The 21,520-nt window shown below is 36.1% G+C and overlaps 1 protein-coding gene across 2 annotated transcripts in view; it reads right to left on the reverse strand.

Annotated features, from left to right (window-relative positions):
• Positions 1-404: 404 nt before the first annotated feature.
• Positions 405-21,520, reverse strand: part of LOC149804505 (vam6/Vps39-like protein) — a 106,331-nt gene continuing 85,215 nt past the window's right edge. Inside the window, exons 23-26 of one of the 2 annotated variants that reach the window (XM_089940807.1) lie at positions 18,719-18,868; positions 11,608-11,681; positions 9,211-9,302; positions 405-5,069 (exon numbers count right to left, since the gene is read on the reverse strand). In XM_089940807.1, coding sequence (XP_089796933.1) covers positions 9,260-9,302; positions 11,608-11,681; positions 18,719-18,868 — 267 coding nt within the window. In that variant the 3' untranslated portion in view covers positions 405-5,069; positions 9,211-9,259. Of the gene's footprint in view, positions 5,070-9,210; positions 9,303-11,546; positions 11,682-18,718; positions 18,869-21,520 lie in introns of both variants that reach the window. The other variant, XM_089940796.1, reaches the window with a different exon arrangement.

Consider the following 21,520-nt stretch of genomic DNA (forward strand, 5'->3'; position numbering starts at 1 on the left):
AAGGGGAGATTGCTCTGGTAGCCTAGTGGTTGGAACGTCAGCCTTAGATGTGGGAGGTCACAGGTTCAAACCTCGTCCAAGTCATACCAGAGACTTATAAATATGGTGCTAAAAGCTGCCTCACTTGGCACTCTGCATTAAGAGGTTAGTGTCAGGACTGGTTGGCCTGGTACATGTATAATAATGTGACTGGGTGGGACATCATGCAACATGTCTGCGGCATGATGCCCCAGTGCTGGATATCACTCTAAACTGCCACGCTGAAGATATCGTAGCGATATGACTGAAAAATTGTTAAAGCGACATTAAAAATCCAAATCACACACCCACCCACCCCTACTGATGGGGTATATTGATACAATGATTAAGGTAAATAGTGACTCAACAGAAAACTGAACAAAATACAAAAGCAACCATTTATTGTGACAAAAGGAAATCAATGCTATGTATAAATATCTTTTTTTCATTATTGGTCTATCAGTATATACAATTTAAAAGCAGAATCTTGGCACTTGGAATGGTAACGTATGATAATGCAAACAAACAAAAAATGCTGATGAAACTGCTGCAATCTTTTATTTGAGCAAAAGACTGTCAGTAACTGGTTAGTACATTTTTCATCCTTAATGTAAACATGGTGGTCAAATGTACAAATTGTATATATACATATTTATTTTCAAATTTCTCTTACCATGAGTCATAGACATGTAAAAGTATAAATACTTATCTAGGTCCTGAAAGATAGAATGTTTATCAATTAAAACAAAGAATTATAATTACTTATAAAAGATTTTATTTAAAATAGTTTAGAAAATTCCATAAACATTTTTTAAACATTTCTTAACTACTTTAAGAGACATTTTCTTCTAAATCAGTATTATAAACCTCTATTGGAGCTAGTGAACCAATTACATGATGTTTTTGATGTGGCAATGATTTGAATTAAGAAAGATTTGAATTTAAATAATTTGCTGCTTTTGAAACATTTAATTCCATTTATATATTTAAGTCCAAAATTCTCCAATACAGTTCACTATAAAACATTCCAGCTATGTGATGAAAAAAGTTTGAATATATTATAAGACGACAGATATCCTTGTTCACTAATAATTTATGAATATTTAAAAATATTAAAATTTTGATTTTAAAATTTCCTTTAAGTTTTTGCGTTATGTAAATTATGATCACCATTTTGTAACCTGGTGCTGTCCAACCTTTTTGACACCATGGGCCACTCAAAAATGTTTTTCTTGAAGCCGAGGGCTGCAGCAGAAAACTGAAAAGCAACGACTATATAGCTCTGGCAGGCCATTTAAAACCAGCCCACGTGCCAGTGGTTGGACAGCAATGTTGTAACCTCTCAGATAATTATCCTCATATATGCTTTTTTTGTGAAATAGAAAAGTTAGGAAGTTTAAAATGTGATAACATTTCAAACCTCAACTTAGCTAGTCAACCTTCTTACCTAAACAAAAGATTTAGCTTTCATGTTTTTTATATATAAAAAATTGTTTTTCTGAAATGTCATGTAAATTCATTGTCACAGTAATCATTACAACAAAAAAATAAAAAAAAATAAAAAGGAAACCATACCACATATAGCTATCAAATGCTGTATGATCAGTGAAATTGCTAAAAGGTTATTCAGACAGATCAACCAATCTGGAAGCCAGAAACATTTTTTCCCCAATAAGTAGAGCAGACTTTTATCTCAGTTTACAGAGTGCACTATGTCCAATTCTGGTTCACATAATCTCAAGTTCTTGCTATTTGTAATATGTTTTATTGTTCTTACTTGCAAAGCACTTGACTCCATTTGTCTTGGCACTAAATAGTCTTACGTGATACTCATCAGTCTTATTTAATACTACTTTCTAATTATGTTCACAGTTATGTGTTTCTTCATTAACATGGCTGATGTTGAAATTATTTATGTGTGCCTGCATTATACGGCAGATGTTTAAATCACAGTTACTTGTGTGTGCCTGCATTTACATGACTGATGTTCAAAGCACAGTTACTTGTGTTTGACTGCATTTATGTGGCTGATGTTGAAATCACAGTTATTTATATTAGTCCTATTATGTAAGATGCCTCCCCAATATTTGTGTTTTTAGGTCACCATCTTTACTGCCTGAAAAAAAATGGCTATGAGTAGTCTTTTCCAGACTAACATCAGAACGAAAAGTAAAATTCTCAGGAATATCTTGTACATTTGGCAGTCCATACTGACACTTTTCTACAAACTAAAGTCATATTGCTTTAATGGGACTTTACTTACTCTGATGTCATTTATCTAATAACTTCAAATTCAGACAGAAGCAAGAAAACTTGTTTTCAAGTTCCACTGACCTGTATTTCAGGGGTCTGGAATGCCAAGGAAGCCAGGAATGCTGAAATCAGTCAGAAGGATGATAAGTTCCTTGAACAAAATGAAGCTATCCAAACACTTTATTCAATAATAGCATATTTTTATTTGTTTCATGAAAGAAACATGCTTCAACTTAATCTGATTTCAGCATTCCTGGCTTCCATCACATTCCATCCAAATGAATTGTATGTCAAGTGAACTGGAAAACACATTTTTTTTCTTCTGTCAGAATTTGAATTTGTTAGAAAAACGACTTCAAAGTAAGTAAAGTCCAATTAAAGCAACATTACTTTAGTTTGTATAAAAGTGTCAATATGGGCTCCCAAGTGTGTGCCTGACTTAAAACCATAAATATCAGGGGAAGTGTCTTACATAGCAGGACTATTATTTATGTGTGCCTGCATTTACATGGTTGATGCTCAAATCAGTTACTTATGTGTGCCTGCATTTACATGGCTGATGCTCAAATCAGTTACTTATGTGTTCCTGCATTTACATGGCTGTTTCTCAAATCACAGTTACTTGTGTGCCTTTACATGGCTAATATTCAATCACTTATGTGTTCCTGCATTTACAAGGTTGATGTTCAGATCATAGCTTTAGTCTGCAGTATGCAACACTTACTAAAAATGTGTCATCATACTGAACCAAAAAAATCTAAACTTTGATGAACAAAATGCACAACCTTTTTTGGTCAAGGGCCAGATTGCATTTTCTAAGACCACTCGAGAGCCGCAAACACTAATTTCTTTAATATAATTACTGTTCATGGGCCAGATTTCTGTGTTGTTTTAATTTGCCCTGAGGGCCAAACAGAACACGTTCGTGGGCCGGGGGGTGGGGGTGTACCCCTGAAATACAGTGTAATTAGTTTATAAGAAGCCACTGTGGCCTAAAGAATGAACACACCTTATTATGCAATTTGTATGACCTGAATCAGAACTTTGCTGTATCTTAAAATTGCTTAAATCTGAGTTTTTTTTTATAAACAAATTCCATGTAAATTCTCCAAGAAGTTATCATCTGCATGAATCCCACACCAGTGATATAATTCAGAAACATTATACACAGATGACTTCAAAGAAAATGTCTCTATTTCACTGTGCAGTGGTGCCTTACTAAATTTAATCAGAAAAATAGTGTTCCCAACTACAATGCTCTTCTGGTATGCCAGAAAAGTGTATTATGATATATGACACTTCGCCCTATAATGAGTTAAATTATATAAAAAAAACACATCAACATTTATGATAAAATCCATTAACGAGCCTGTGTTATAATGAAGACTGTGATATATTTATAATGAGGTGTTTTATAGAGAGGGAAGACTGTACTAATACACAGCAATAACTTGCCACGCAAATGATATGCAAGTGGATAAAAGTTAGAGTTACAAAAAAAAACTAGCTCTAACTCAAAATATAATTATCAATGTCCAAAAATTAAAATGGAATCTGGGAAAGCTATTTACCAGAGACAGTGGTAGCTCAGTTGGTAGCATGTCAGACTTGTAATCCAAGAGTTTCCAGCCTTGGGTCAGCTGCTTCGGTGTGTCATTGGGAAAGCACTTAGCTTCCATTTTCTTGGCATGATTTAGCCAGTAATGTGTTAAAAGTGCAGTTAAAGCCCACAAAAACAGGAAACTGTATTTATGAGGTGATTTCAGAACACTAATGTAACTAAAAAGTATACGTCTTTAGATCAGACAGCTGTTGAAGTATGGATTACACAATTTATGCCATTAAATAAAACATTAAGCTAAAACTGGCAAGACCAATACTGCCTCATGCATTGTACAATTTAAAAAAAAAACAACAAAAGAAATTACAAATAGTGAATATACAGCAAAAAATGAAGTTGTTTCAATTTGCTGATGTACTTTGTACTGATACTAAATTGTCTTATTTTCGTATTAGACACATGTTTAATATGTGCTCCTGAAATGGCATAGAAGTTGTAAGATAAAATTGTGAAATTAGAGGAATTATACATTTTTTAAAAAAATCTTGACACCAATAACTCCTGAATAATTCATGGAATGAGGTGAAATTTGAGAACATGCTTCCAATATAAAAAACATCCGTCACATTACATATATGTACATATTTACTATTTTACCATACATATTGCACAGTAATAATGTGAAGTATTAAATGCATTGTAACTGATGTGAAAAAGAGAGGAGTAAATATTGCTGCATTACACAGATATGGTTAAGAAATGTTACACAGTAAAGAAATTCATTAGGAACAAGTATGGAAGCATATGTATGAACTTTCTGGAATTCAAATATTTTGTAACTGTCCGCTTTCTTTATATGTAATTATAGTTTCGAAATACAGACGTTAGGCTTGCGTTATGGTAGACTTCATTATGTGAAGAATATTTCATCATATTTTGCTTAGCCACCCTTGGGGTAACATATAAATAAGATGTAATCTACTGCATTATGTAAACTGATATTCTCATCTACTGTTTCATTCTTTCTCTCTGTATAGAAACTCACAGGAAGTAGATTTTACTATGAAATACTTCATATACATGCATTTTTCATATTTTCACTTGCATTGTTTAAAGGTTTTCAATCCATGACGAAATAATCCAAATCATCACTTATCAAGAATCAAAAGGGGCCTCTTTGGGGTCCTTACAGCAACCATAATGTACAATAATGCCATTGGGATACCTGGCAAAAAAGCTGAAAAAAAGAACGCAGAAAGTTTAAATAATATTCTACCTTCATTTGTATTATCTCTAACAGATATTCATCCATGTCTTAGTTTTGAGTTTCAAAACAAATGAAAGATTCCATCTATATATTCTTGATTCAACCTTAATTTCTCTATCACACTGTATATTTGTGGGGTACTTTCAACCTTAATTTCATACCCCTCCGGTGGACTAGTGGTTAGAGCATCCACCTCGGATGCAGAAGGTCATGGGTTTGATCCCTGACCGAGTCATACCAAAGACTTACAAAAATGGTACTAATAGCTGCCTCGCTTGGTGCTCAGCATTAAGAGGTTAGTGTTAGGACTCGTCAGCCTGGTGTCAGAAAAATTTGACTGGGTGGGACATCATGCTACATATCTGTTGCATGATGCCCCAGTGCTAGACATCACTATAAACTGCCACACTGCAGACATCATAGTGATATGGCTGAAAAATGGTTAAAGCTATGTTAAAAATCAAAATCACACAAACACACACACACACCCTTAATTTCTCTATCACACTGTATATTTGAAGGGTAATTTTAACCTTAATTTCTCTATCACACTGTATATTGAGGGGTAATTTCAACCTTAATATCTCTATCACACTGTATATTTCAGTGTTAATTTCAACCTTAATTTCTCTATCATACTGTATATTTGAGGGGTAATTTCCTTAATTTCTCTATCACGCAGTATATTTGAGGGGTGATTTCAACCTTAATTTCAATATCACACTGTATATTTGAGGGGTAATTTCAACCTTAATTTCAATATCACACTGTATATTTGAGGGGTATTTAAACAGTTTTTAATATTAGTGGACAATAGAAAAAAGTTCTTTATTAGTCAACAGTATGTCAGTGTATCCTCTAAACATACTCTCAATGCACACTTTCTCAGTCAAAATATTAAATGCCATTTTATATTCTTTTCTTGGTATATTATTCATACAATAGAAATCTGCATTTCCAATCACATTGTGGTTTTCAAGTCATCTGCCCCTCAGCAAACGTTTGATAACGGGATTAAGTCAAGAATCACTTAAAAACTAAATTTGGGGCTGTATGGAGGATGTGACAAAGTTTGGATGCAGTGCTTCTCTAGGAAGCCTGTCATGGTGGCAGATACATGTACCAATGCACTGTCATGGTAAAGTTGTGAACCCTAGGTACCGGTGCATTTACAGATGGTTGTCCTCAAATTGCATTCAAAATAAAACATAAGAAACTCTCTTGACAGTCTGACTATATGGAGAGATTTGTGGTCTCTGCTTGCTTTGTCTGATCCAAAATTTATTATTTTCTTGGGTTGGGTTCAGAAAAGTAAATTCATGTTTCATCACCTGTGGCAATCTTGTTCAAATGTATTTTGGCCACTCTTTTCATAACTGGCAAGTAACCAGCGGGCAATTTGAACCCTAAAATGCTTTTCATCAATGTAGTATCCATCTTGCATTAACTTTTCTGAGTTTCAAATGATTCTTTAATATATTAAAAACAGCCGATGAATTAATACCCATGGTAACAGAAATCTCTTCCACCATGTATCGAGTATCTTCATCAATTCCTGCCTTGACAGTAGCCACTTCCTGCTCATCAATTCCAGAATGTGGGTTATCTTCCACAGATTCACATTCACTAATTTCAGAAAGTGGGTCATCTTCCACAGATTCCCACTCACGAATGCCATGGATCATCTTAAAAATGATGAAACCACCTTGTATTTAAAGGATATGAGAGAAACTGCATCCAAAACCTTTATCTAAGTTGGTCTTGATATCAGTCAGAGTACCCTGAGCGCACCCAGATTTTAAAGTATGCTGTTTGCATAGGAGCAGAATTGTTCTCCTTGTCTGAGACATTGACATACCTCTCACTTACATATGCTATATCACATACATGTATCTGCAGGTGTCCAGTATGCTGCACTTGCAGCTGCCAATCTTTTGTTTTACATAAAAATTATTTTATCTGTTGATTAGTATTAAATTTTATTGACATAATTTTACAGAATGCTATTTTATCTGTTGATAAGTATTTCACTTTTACTGACAGGTTTAAAGAAACAAACAGCTGTAACAAAATATTAAGAACTATGAAGTACCCCTCATATATGCTCATATGGAAAAATTATCCCCTTGATAAATAATTAGTGATTATGTTCAGAAAACAGGGCAAATCTCTCTGAAAATGTATTTTTTGATAGTTGTTTGGAGGTAAAATCTCTGTGAATGTGTTGTTACACAGTTGTTGTTGGGGTGTCAAATCTATGTGAATACGTATGTTTTGATACAACTGTTGGGGGGATCTTTGTGAAGATGTTCCAGTGCAGCTGTATTGGGGGCAAATATCTGAATATGTATTTTGTATACAGTTTGGGGGACAAATCTCTGTGAAAATGCATTTTTTGATACAGCTGTTTGGGGGTAAAATCTCTGTGAATATATTTTGTTATACAGTTGTTGGTGAGGGGGGTCGAATCTACATGAATATGTATGTTTTGATACAGTTGTTGGGGGATCTCTGTAAAGATGTTCCAATATGGTTGTTTTGGGGGCAAGTATCTGAATATGTATTTTTTTTAGTTGTTTGGGGGACAAATCTCTGTAAATATGTGTGGTTTGGTGCAGTTTGGGTGGCATATCTCTGTAAATATGTGTAGTTTGGTGCAGTTTGGGTGGTATATCTCTTTAAATATGTATGGTGTGGTGCAGTTTGGGTGGCATATCTCTGTAAAGATGTATGCTTGATACAGTTGTTTAGGGGTATATTTACTAAATTAATCCGGGGCCCCGAGTGGCCGAGTGGTCTAAAGCGCTCACCGTTCCGGATCACTGCCATCTCACCTCTGTCTGCGTGTGTTCGAGTCCAAGGCTCGGCTAGCATGGGTACGTGGGAAAGCCTGCCAGTAGCTTCTCGTGGGTCGGTGGTTCTTCCCTGGGTTTTCCAGGGTTCTTCCTCCACCAGTTATACTGGCCGCCATGTATAGCCTATCTTGTGCTGAAAAATGGCGTTAAACCCTAGAACAACAACAACTAAATTAATCCAATGATGAGACACAAAACACTAAAATGATATTGTGGTTAATTATGCAAGGAAAATAGATTATGTATCTGAATATTATCCTGAAAAAAAAATGTATCTCTCTCTTCCAGTCTGTCTGGTGAAAAACATTTCTTTCCATCACTGTCTACCTAGCAACCATCCAACAATGAGCATAAAATTCAACACCGTATTTAGCAACCAACTTTTGGGAGGAGATAAAGAAAGCAGGAACCTGTATGTTGACGTTTTTAACCTGATACTTGTCTAGCAGAAGCTTCCTAACTTCCTGTCAATACATTTTAGCCACCAATAACAATGTCATCATATTTTATAACAGCTGACATAGAGACAACAGTGATACCAGCCAAAAATTGTCCAAAAGAGACTATATAAGTGAGGCGACATGTAATAATTGTTTGACATAAAGATAAGTAATTTAATAAAAGATCATCTCTACAAGTCAAACATTTCCATGGATCTTTGGTTATTAAAAATAGACCAGCAAAAGCCACTCCAGTTTGGGGGAGGCAAAATCTGGACTTTTGAATCAGCAGAGCAATGCCAGATTAACATGTAAAGGACTCACCCAAAGTCTTCCAGCTAATTAAACTGAACACAATTTAGCTTTCTCAAGTGCTTCACTGATGAAGCTGATGAGCTGAGCCTAATAAATGAAATGAACTCTGGAATGCAGCATTTTGGAAGGAAAAAGTCTTTGTAAAATCAATACAGTGAATGAAGTCAGTATTTTTGTGAAATATTTTTCAGAATCTATGCTGAAACTGTAGCAGTAAACAGCATATTACCCAAAAACCTTTCTATAATGTACCCCAAACTATCCCAGGCATTCAACATCTTCAATACAAAGCCTGACCATAGAATCTTAATGATGATGACAAACAGAAAAGTGACACATTTGTTGCACATTTGTCAATCACAGCAAGAGATATTGCTGTTATGCTTTGTCATACTTTTTCCTGTTACACAATGTTACTTGTTAAGAACAGGTGCTTGCTTAAAAGAGATGACCTCAGTGGCTTACATACAAATGACAATCAGAATGTTGTAATTGGCCTACCTCCCACCTATCCTCTTCTTACACACTCTACAGATTTTCTCATCATTGATCACCACTTTAATCTTTTCATAGAACATCCTTTGTTCATGGACCTGCAATGAAGACCGCATTTGTCAGTACACTTCATAATAAGATTTAGGAGAGAAATAGGTTACTGCCAATCCTAATCATTTTGCAATAAAGAATATTCGTAAATTTTTCAAATTTATCATATTTACAACAAAAATATTCATGTTTGAATGATTGATTTAATGTATATTTTAGTATTTACTTTAAATAATCTGTATTATATTTTAGTATTTACTTTAAATAATCTGTATTATATTTTAGTATTTAATTTAAATAATCTGTACTATATTTTGGCAGTTACTTTATATAATCTGTATTATATTTTAGTATTTACTTTAAATAATCTGTATTATATTTTAGTATTTACTTTAAATAATCTATTTATAAATTCAGTCTTTTACAAGAGCTGCTAAATTCTGTGATAGTTGAACTATACTGTATCTGGTATAGTCACTTATATGGAGTTTTGGATGTTCCACTTAGACAATTAATTCATGATGCAATTTAAAGATGAAATTCAGAATCTGAAGAACACAATAACATATTCTTAATACCTATTAGCAAACATGAATAATGCAAATGGCACATACTATATCTATCGTGTGACATTTCCCATGTGTTAACTTAAAATCTGTGCAATAGGAATTACTATATATTTGACAAGTTGTCAAGTCACGATGTATTTCTAAGTCAAGTTTCATTAACAAATTTCCAGAGGTTTAAGCATTACAGTCATTGAAAAAAAAAATCACAATATTACCTTTTCTCTTTGTTATCTCCATGGCTTTCATACTTGGCACCTGATTAGGCTAGATAACACACAATCAAGACTTGGCACCTGATTAGGCTAGATAACACACAGGCAAGACTTGGCACCTGATTAGGCTAGATAACACATAATCAAGACTTGACACCTGATTAGGCTAGATAACACACAATCAAGACTTGGCACATGATTAGGCTAGATAACACACAGGCAAGACTTGGCACCTGATTAGGCTAGATAACACATAATCAAGACTTGACACCTGATTAGACTAGATAACACACAGTCAAGACTTGGCACATGATTTGGCTAGATAACACACAGTCAAGACTTGGCATCTGATTAGGCTAGATAACACAGTCAAGACTTGGCACCTGATTAGGCTAGATAACACACAGTCAAGACTTGGCATCTGATTAGGCTAGATAACACAGTCAAGACTTGGCACCTGATTAGGCTAGATAACACACAGTCAAGACTTGGCACCTGATTAGGCTAGATAACACACAGTCAAGACTTGGCACCTGATTAGGCTAGATAACAAAGTCAAGACTTGGCACCTGATTAGGCTAGATAACACAGAGTCATGACTTGACACCTGATTAGGCTAGATAACACACAGTCAAGACTTGGCATCTGATTAGGCTAGATAACACAGTCAAGACTTGGTACCTGATTAGGCTAGATAACACACAGTCAAGACTTGGCACCTGATTAGGCTAGATAAGACTTAGATACAGGTCAAGTTTCATAAAAATATATCCAATAGTTCAAAACTTAAAGACCTAATTTTTAAATAGTTTACAATGAAATTAACTTAAAGACCTAATTTTTAAATAGGTCACAATGAAATTAGCCCCAAAGTTCCAATTATTCTTGTCACTATGGTATTGGTTATTAAAATTCACAGCTTTTAGCAACCATGAAATCAATGAACAAAAATGAAATCATTCTATTTGTGTCATGAGAACAAGAAAAGAGCTATAACCAGATTTAACTTCCTACAACAAACCTGCAAGCTCTTAATCAGTCACAACTAACCTACAAGCTTTTAACCTTCCAGAACAAACTTGCAAGTTCTTTACCTTCCACAACTAACCTGAATGCTCTTAATCAGCCACAACTAACCTGCAAGCTCTAAATCAGCCACAACTAACTTACAAGCTTTTAACCTTCCAAAACAAACTTGCAAGCTCTTTACCTTCCACAGCTAACCCACAAGCTTTTAACCTTCCACAACTAACCTGCAAGTTCTTATCAGCCACAACTAACCTACAAGCTTTTGACCTTCCAGAACAAACTTGCAAACTCTTTACCTTCCACAACTAACCTGAATGCTCTTAATCAGCCACAACTAACCTGCAAGCTCTAAATCAGCCACAACTAACCTACAAGCTTTCAACCTTCCAAAACAAACTTGCAAGCTCTTTACCTTCCACAACTAACCTGCATGCTCTTAATCAGCCACAACTAACCTGCATGCTCATAACCTACAACAAACCTGCAAGCTCTCAGCATACAGCATGCTCTTCAGAATCTGACACTGATGTTTGGAGGCATACTTAAGTTCAAGGACATTTTCCAGATATGTTAGGATCTCCTTCACTTTTGTTGTTGGGGGCAGCAAGTCAAGAGCCTAAAAGGGTATAAAATGTACTGTAAATTACAAGATATTCATGAAAATAAAATACTGATAAATTCAACACGAAATGTAGTTTATAACATGATTATTCATATTATCAGCAACATGGTTACATAACATGTGTATTGCAACTTAGCAGATATATAGTGAAAACTTTCTTCTGCTCATTTTGCTGAATTTGTGAACTTTAATGATACCAAAGTTGTTATTTTAGACTATTTTGGCCTGCTACATACCAATTTCATCAAACATAAATGAAACATTTGCATGTTCTCCAATAAATGGACATAAATACATATTCAACTCATTGACAAGGTATCGATGCTTCAGTAAATGCAAATACAAACCTGTTGTCAGCTGAGGGGAAAGAGATTCCTGGTTAATAATTATTTCTAACTGTGTACAAAGTGTTTTAATTTTTCCTAAGTTCAAACTAGCATGATAATTATTAATGCAGTAAATTTTGAAATTAGTTTACTGAATCTAAGTGCAAGAGACCTTAATTATAACTAGTGAACATCATATGACCTAGACTACTGTACACATGGACAAAACTAGACCTGTGCTTGCAATATTTTGTGAATGCAAGGACAACGATACCACAATGAGGTGGAGGAAGGATAAAATTTAGAACAAGAAAAATACCATGCTAGGTAAATTATTTGCCAGCACCATATTTAACAGACCTCTGCATAGGCACTAACAGGGTATAGTTGACTCTGCAGATTATTGATGAATAGGTTGCAGTGACCTTAACATTTAGTTAAGTATTCAGACTTGAACCAAACTTACCCTGCAGAAACCATTATTTTCTTAGAATTACCATGACCATGATCTCTGATATTTCGACCCCAAGATATATGGCTTCCTTTCTTACCCTAAACACTTACTCTAGAACCAAAGGCATTCTGCAAAACCCACTTTTCTTTCAGTGATAATGACCTTAGCTGTTGACTACAGTATCACTAGGTCTCTTCCATGTCTCAAGAACAAGCACTCCACAAACTCAAGGTATATGGTAGCAAGCTAAAAGTTTTCATGTAAAAAAGAATTTGTCTTCTTTCATCAAGTGACCCTGATCTTTAACCTATTGATCCCCAACTCAATAGGTTAACTTTGTTGAAGGTATGTGATACAGAACTGAATTTGTTTCCTTTTTCAGCCAATGACCTTGACTTTTGAACTTTTCATCCAAAAATCAATAGGTTTCTACCTCCAGGCACAAGTCATTCACAAATATTGGTCCAAATCTGTGATAAAGAACTGAAGTTCTTTTGTGCAAACCAGTTTTCTTCTGACCTTGATCTTTGACTTTACAACTCCAAAATAAATGGGTTTCTTCCTTAAGACAAATCATAAAAATAAAACAAATTGGTCCAGGTATGTGATGTATAATTAATGTTACTGTGTGTGCAAACCACTGTTTTTCCAATCAACCCTAACCTGTGATCTTTTGACCTCAAAATCAGTAGGCTTCTTCCTAACCACAATTCATCAACAATTTGTCCATGTCTATGATTTAGACCTATTACTACTATGTGGAAACGATTGTTTTTTTTCTTCTTCAGTCACAGTCATTGACCTTTTGACCCTAAATCTGATAGGCTTCTTCCTTATCTCAAGTGCAAGCCATTTGCAGATTTTCAAGATGGTAGATGGAGATTTCAAGATATTGTGTGGAATAACATAGGGAACAGATGCATGGATGGACATCATAACATGATGATAATAACCTCACTCTACAACCACATAGATTTTCTTTGTTTTGAGACAAAGTGGCATCCATAAGGATTTTGACTTAAGGTTCAAGGACTTCCAAAGGTATTCCCACTACTATCCACTCCCTGTCTTGCCAATAAATCAGGAAGTGGCAGATTTTAGTTTAGATCATAATCTGGTCATCTTAATGACATGAGATTGGGTGCTAGAAGGACCATATTGCAGAGAGTGCATGTAAAGGCAGCCATGACAAGTTTATGCAATGTATGTTCTGGCAGAAATGTTTTCCAAGGCATGGACGATGCAGTCAATGTTCTCCAAGGCATGGACAATGCGGTCAATGTTCTCCAAGGCATGGACAATGCGGTCAATGTTCTCCAAGGCATGGACAATGCGGTCAATGTTCTCCAAGGCATGGACAATGCGGTCAATGTTCTCCAAGGCATGGACAATGCAGTCAATGTTCTCCAAGGCATGAACAATGCAGTCAATGTTCTTCAAGGCATGAACAATGCAGTCAATATTCTCCAAGGCATAGATGATGCAATGTTCTCCAAGGCATGAACAATGCAGTCAATGTTCTCTAAGGCATAGACTATGCAGTCAATGTTTTCCAAGGCATTTTTCTATTTAAACATTGTAACCCATGCCTGATCCCATGATATAAGTGGGTTCACAAGTTATCGGGCATGATTTATCAAAGGAATGATGTACCTAGATGATCGAGATGTTTAAAAGGGACACAGGCCATCTTTTTCATAAACTGTTAAGGAGAGAGAGAAGGTTGTTCAGATCCTGAATTAAAACTGAGTGTTTTGCAGAATTTTGTCCAGGCATGTTGATGTCATCATGGAGGAGGATGTCTTGAAGTGGATATGGCACAGTTTAATGTTTTGGTGAAGGCCCATGTGTAGAGGTGGAAGCCAATCGAAGGGAATGGAATGGTATACTGCATTGTGGTGGCCTAACTGATGAAACTACATGATACTGTGTAGGAGTGTATGGAAATACATGCTAGACAGATCAAGACAGCCAACAACAGCATGGACTTTGCTGTTTCCTTTTTGAAGTTCAGGTCAGCCTGGTCAAGCCTATAATTGGTCTCAATTTCCAGCTGGCTTTTGTGACCAGTATAAACCTGGGAGTCCAGTTTCTGGAATAACTCCACCAACCTCTTTAAAAACAAATGTTCTATGTAACATGCCCGCCTTCATGGGATGGGAGACAATGAAAGGGGTGGGGGCTGGATATACAAGATCTGGAGCCTCTCCAAAATGACTTGGATCAATTATTTCCCAGAAAGATTTTGATCCAAGTCTAGTGAAAAAGGAATCTAGCACCCTGAGGAAGCATCTCCAGTGGTAGAAGGGAAGACAAATTTTTGTTGGGAGAGGCAAAATTCCCCAGCCAGCTTGCCTGGACAAGTTTGTAGCATACAGCTGCCTATAATTCACCTGGCCTTGAAAAGTTGTGGCTTATGTGTTTTCATATGGTTATTTTGCTCAGAATAATTTCTTCTTTGGTGTAACCGCCAATGATGTTGTGACAAGCTGGGGGCTTTCAAAAATAGCTGGAGCAGCAACTCCTGTGCTGCATGCTTTCTAACCTCTACAATAAAATACAAGCAGAAATCAAAAGGGAGAGAATGCAGTGTTACCACATAGTGAGATGCGAGGGATGATGATCATAACAGAGCATATTTTCTTGTCAAATCGACAGGAAGCTGTAAGGATATTCACTGTCAAATGGTTGACTGCCCTGTTGACACTACTTTGGCTATCCAGTACAATGACTCCCAAGTGTGCTCACTCCTTGCCTTTCCAACCAGACGAAAGATAGCTAGTGACGCTAAGTCAAGTAGGGAGGAAGGAGACATGATATTCATCACCAACTCTTCCTGGTGTGAAATACTTTAAAACACAAGACATGTTGATGGCAGTTATATCCTTATCATGACTAGATATATCCAAATAGTACACACTGTTATACAATCCATGACTAGATATATCCAAGTAGTACACACTGTTATACAATCCATGACTAGATATATCAAAGTAGTACACACTGTTATACAATCCATGACTAGATATATCCAAGTAGTATGCACTGTTATACAATCCATGACTAGATATATCCAAGTAGTACACACTGTTATACAATCCATGACTAGATATATCCAAGTAGTACACACTGTTATACAATCCATGACTAGATATATCAAAGTAGTACACACTGTTATACAATTCATGACTAGATATATCCAGTAGTACACACTGTTATACAATCCATACCAGTGAAGTGAGAAAGTTGCAGGCTTACTAAAGAGATGGTCCTTGAATTACTGAGGTCATGAATCCTATCTGATAGATGCCTGGTAAAAAATTTGCAATCTTTGCCGATCATGGTAGAATTCTGAATCATGGATCTGTGTCTTTTTTATCAATGTTTGCTGTGGTTTTTACTTTGTTTGTGGTATTAACTGCCAGAGGAAGAGGGCATTAAAGTGACAAAATACAATATATTTATTGTATTGAGACAGGAAAGCTGAATTCCATCCATTCCATAGTTGGATCTGAGTCTGTGTCATCCTGTTTGTTGATTGGTAGCTGTTTTCCTGCATGTCATAGATATAACAAGCCATATGGCATGGACAATGCTGTGTTGTCACCATGCATGGTGTGACACCCACCTTTCAGGTATAAGAGCAAAAGCAGTATGAAATGTGGTCTGACTGGCAGATGTTGGTCAAGGACAGCTGGTTGGGCAGGGCCAGATGGCTGTATGGCTGGCACAAACTGTGTGGCTGGTCCATTATAATGTGTCAGTGAGCTGTATCTGGTTGGTTGGTCTTGCCATTGCAGTACAGCTTTCCACTGCTTCTGGAAATGTCAACCATAATTTGATTTGGCATTAAAAAAAACAGTCTATAGAGACTTGGCAGTACAGATGATCACCTATTGTATCATGGGGGCCCTGAGTGGCCGAGTGGTCTAAAGCGCTGTCCGTTATGGATCACTGCCATCTCACCTCTGTCTGCGTGGGTTCGAGTCTTGGATTCAGCTAATGTCGGTATGTGAGAAAGCTTGCCAGTAGCTTCTCGTGGGTCGGTGGTTCTTTCCGGGGTTTTCCCAGGTTCTTCCTCCACCATTAATACTGGCCTCCATGTATAGCCTATCGTGTGCTGAAAAATGGCGTTAAACCCTACAACAACAACAACAACTATTGTATCATGAAGTGGGCATACAAATACAGCCTATAGAGACTTGGTGGTACAGATGATCACCTACTGTATTGTGTAGTGGGCATATAAAAACAGCCTAGAGAGACTTGGTGGTACAGATGATCACCTACTGTATTGTGTAGTCAGCATACAAAAACAGCCTGTAGAGACTTGGTGGTACAGATAATCAGCTATTGTATTGTGTGTGTGTGTGATTTGCATTTTTAATGTAGCTTTAACAATTTTCCAGTCATAGTGCTACAATGTCTGCAGTGTGACAGTTTATAGTGATGTCTAGCACTGAGGCATCATGCCACAGATATGAAGCATGACGTCCCACCCAGTCACATTATCCTGACACCAGGCTGACCAGTCCTAACACTAACTTCTTAATACTGAGTGCCTAGCAAGGCAGATGTTAGTATGATTTTTATAAGTCTTTGGTATGATTCGGCCAGGGATTGAACCTATGACCTCCCGCTTCTGAGGCAGACGCTCTAACCACTAGGCCACCAGAGCGGTCACCTATTGTATTGTGTAGTGGGCATAAAAAACAGCTTAGAGAAACTTGGTGGTACAGATGATCACCTATTTAGTCATTCAGACAAATCAAGACCAATAATGACAACATACCAGTTAGGATAATTTCCCCTAACCAACTGATTTAGAATACAGTTTGACATCAAATTTTGCTAAAAAGTAAAGTCAAACCAAAATAATTATAAGGTAACATTTAATCCAGAACTTGAGAGTGGGAGCTAGATCACTTTTCACCTACAAAGTAGATGCATGAGTAATTGAAATACTGACAAAATAGTCATAATAACAGTCAATATTTCACTTTACTTTATGTGTAAGCAATTTTTAGAGCATCATGAACTGTGTGTATTGGGAATCAATTAATTGTCATAAGCCACTTTTCTTCTTGCTGATATTCACCCAATTTATTTTCATCTTGTTCACGGTTGTTTGTGGAAAAAGAGGAATGTATTCTTATTTACTTATATGATTTCTGCATTAACACATTAACCCCTAGTGACGACTTAACAGGGCAGTAGGTAGTAGCCTACTGATTGGCTCTGTAGCATCATGGTCATGCAAGATACACTAAAGTGGGTGGTATTATAAAAAGGTAGACAGATGTAGCTCTACAAAGATACCAAATAATCTGCAATATCTAGTTGCACTACAAAATACAGATAAAAAACCTCAATTTTTGGACCCGACTTTTTTCTACCCAAAATTCGCCCGTGGTCAGGATCCGATTTTGTGTCCAGATTTTAGACTTTCTGGTCTCAGATCTAAGGCAAACCAGTATGAACTGCAAACATACAGATGAGCCTTTGCAAAAAGTAGAATAAGATGGGCATTTGAAATAAAGAGTGGTCTCGATACAAAAATAATGGCTCTGTTTAGCCAAAAAAAAAAAAAAAAAAAAGAACTCCAACTTTTACCCTTCTGCTCATGCACGAGTCAAATAGCCAATGAAAAACGATGTTTCTAACACAACTAGGCAGTATGTTATGGAAAGATCACTGTGGATTTTGTGTTTTTGGATTTATTCACAAATAGCTTTCAAGATGTCAAAAACCTCCAGGGGTTAATGTGTCAAGCATCTGTCATTTGTGTAGAACATTTAAAGCTAGTGTGTCAAGACTGGAGTCAAATTAAATGCAGCCTGACCATTTACCTTTGCTGTGTCAAGATTGGAGTCAAATTAAATACAGCCTGACAATTTACCTATGCTGTGTCAAGACTAGAGTCAAATTAATTTCATCCTGATAATTTACCTTTATGGTGTCAAGACTGGAGTCAAATTAAATGCATCTTGACAATTTACCTTTGCTGTGTTGAGATTGGAGTCAAATTAAATGCACCCTGATAATTCACCTTTAAGGTGTCAATACTGGAATGGAATTAAATGCATCCTGCACCCTGACAATTTATATCTTCTGTGTCAAGACTGGAGTAAAATTAAATGCACTCTGACATTCTGCCTTTGCAATGTCAAGACTGGAGTCAAATTAAATGCAGCCTAATTTACCTATGCAATGTCAAGACTGGAATAAATTTAAATGCACCCACAATTTACCTTTGCTGTGTCAATTTTCCCAGCATGCTCCTCCAATAGACCAAGAGCAGCTTCCATGTCAGTCCGAGGTTTGCTGTCAAAGTATGAGGATAAACCCAATGAGGATGGCTCAGGGGGCTGGAGGTACATCTTCAGCAAGTGGGCATATACCTACAACAGATATGTCAGTGATATTACCCTTATTTAGGTATGTTTATATTTGCTAATACCCACTTTCTGCTTGATTAATCTTTGCAACTCCTGACCTGGTCATGTAGTCACGACATCTCTCATGAATAATATTTGATCATGTATTGAAATCAAAATATTTTCATTGTAAAAACTTTGCTATGAACAAAACAAGACAAAAAATCTTTATTTTGGGCTGCATTGTCAGTAATCTAAATTAAAAATGAACATTATTTTAAACAGACAAAAACCATAGGTATTGTCTGTGTACAAATATAGAGACACTTCTACAACTACTGAATGCTTCTGTTGTCGTTAAGAACATAATTATGTAAATATATAATTATGTAGATATTTAAAGAATAATTTAAACAGTAAAAATTCTCAATATTTCATAATTAGATCAAGATGGTTTTCCTACAAAATGGAGACACTTTTTCTCAGTCTTGAGTCTCAGCACAGTCACTTTAATGACAGTGAGGTTAAAATTCTTTTAAGCAGGGGTTTGCCCTCTGAAAGGGTTTAATGAAGAGGCCCAAACTGGAGGTTATAAAACACTCCTGAGCATGTGTTTGTACCCAGATAGGTTCATGACTATGGTGCCTTGGTCTGGAGATTACAACACTTTGGAGTTTGCACTCAGAATTTAATGACTACAAAGCCCAGTCTGGAGGTTATCAAACTTTTAAACATGTTTTTCTGCTCAGACAGTATAATGGTCCTGAGGTCCTGGTCTGGAGGTTATAAAACTTTTAACATATGTTTCTGCTCAGACAGTATAATGGTCCTGAGGTCTTGGTCTGGAGGTTATACTACTTTTTAACATATGTTTCTGCTCAGACAATGTAATGGCTCTGAGGTCCTGGTCTGGAGGTTATACTACTTTTGACAATGTGTTTGTACTCCAAGAGCAGACATGATTTTGGTCTTCCATAAAAAAAAAGCTGAAAATCTGAATGGGGGTTTGTGGATCCTCCCCCAATGGGGTCTTGAGGGGTAGCGCCCACAATTTGGGGGTCCAAAAATGCATTTTACAGTCATGAATAGCTGCAACTTATAATCAGAATATGTAACAAAATAATCATTTGAAAAACTAACAAACTTACCAAATATTTTCAACTTGAATAATTTCACATTATTTATTGTCACATGAATATGTTCTCCAATACTATTGGTGCTTAAGTTATCTCATGTGCATGTCAGGTTTCACATCGTAATTAAGTCAATAATTTGGCAATTTTTGCTGCCAACATATTACACTTCTCTCTTTTTATAACAAATCTGTAAAATAAACACCCAAGTACATCACCTATATACAAATAATCCCATATATTCACTTGTCTTTTTGCCCACTGGACACAACCTGTTGATATGCCAGTCGAGCTCTTTTTGCAGCTTTGTCAAAGATTTCTTTAGCCTCCCTTTTTGTCATCACTGATTTTGTTGGCTCAATGTGCAATCGTTTGTTTTCCTTTTCAATGACAGCCTTTTTCCTTTCAAGCTCCAGCTTGTATTGGCGACATGCAGTGTGCATATTCTGACAGAGGGCTACATCTGTTCTCTCATGCAAAAATTCTTTTTTCTTATAGTAATTGACTGCACTTTTTCCAGATGCCTTTAGGCCATATTTTATGTTCTGTACTGAGTTGTAGGTTTCAGTGTTTATCCTTCCTGATTTAGAATCAATAATATCATTCATGACACTGATGGAGGATTCAACTTGTGGGGAATGAAAATAAATCAGTAAAGGCACGACTTCCGTAATTTATATCTATATTGCAGAGGTCACAAAATGCCAGTCCTCAAGCGTTCAGTTTTCTTATAAACTGACCAACTAAATTTCCATTGACTTTTCGCTCCAGCCATTCCCATTTCCATATGTTTTTTAAACCTTTATCTAAACTTCTCATGTCATGGTCTCTCTCAACAACTTGGGATGCCATTTTTTGCAAGCACGCTTCTTCTTTCCATTGCCATCAGTTTCCTTTACATGAAGATTCATTGGATGAATGTAAACTTTTGACCAATGAGAATACTCTTTACGAGAGTCATGGGCTAACTAATATATGAAACAAATACGTTACAAGGGTCATTGCGGAAAGGGACCAAACACTGTTAAAAAAAAAAAAAAAACCAGATTGGAGATGATATAAAAAAAAACTGGACTATATCAAGAAAAACCAGATTCAAGTCAGGAGAAAAGCAGAATTCTGCTTTAAAACAGAAAAATCATGTCTGCAAGAGTTTAATGACTACAAGAACCAGCCTTGAGTTTATAAATCATCAGATAAGTTTGTGCTCAGACAGTTCAATAACCATGTGGTCATGCCTAGAGGTCATCAAACATCTGAGCATGTATTTGTACTCAGTTCAATGACTTTAATGCCCAACCTGTAAGTTATACAACTTCTGAGCATGTGTTTGTACTCAAATAATTCAATGACTTTAAGGCCCAGCTTGGAGGTTATACAACTTCTGAGCATGTGTTTGTACTCAGTTCAATGACTTTAATGCCCAACCTGTAAGTTATACAACTTCTGAGCATGTGTTTGTACTCAAATAATTCAATGACTTTAATGCCCAACCTGTAAGTTATACAACTTCTGAGCATGTGTTTGTACTCAAATAATTCAA

This window comes from Sinohyriopsis cumingii, chromosome 2 (genome assembly GCF_028554795.1).
Source record: "Sinohyriopsis cumingii isolate HCF-2022 chromosome 2, ASM2855479v2, whole genome shotgun sequence".
Classification (NCBI taxonomy): domain Eukaryota; kingdom Metazoa; phylum Mollusca; class Bivalvia; order Unionida; family Unionidae; genus Sinohyriopsis; species Sinohyriopsis cumingii.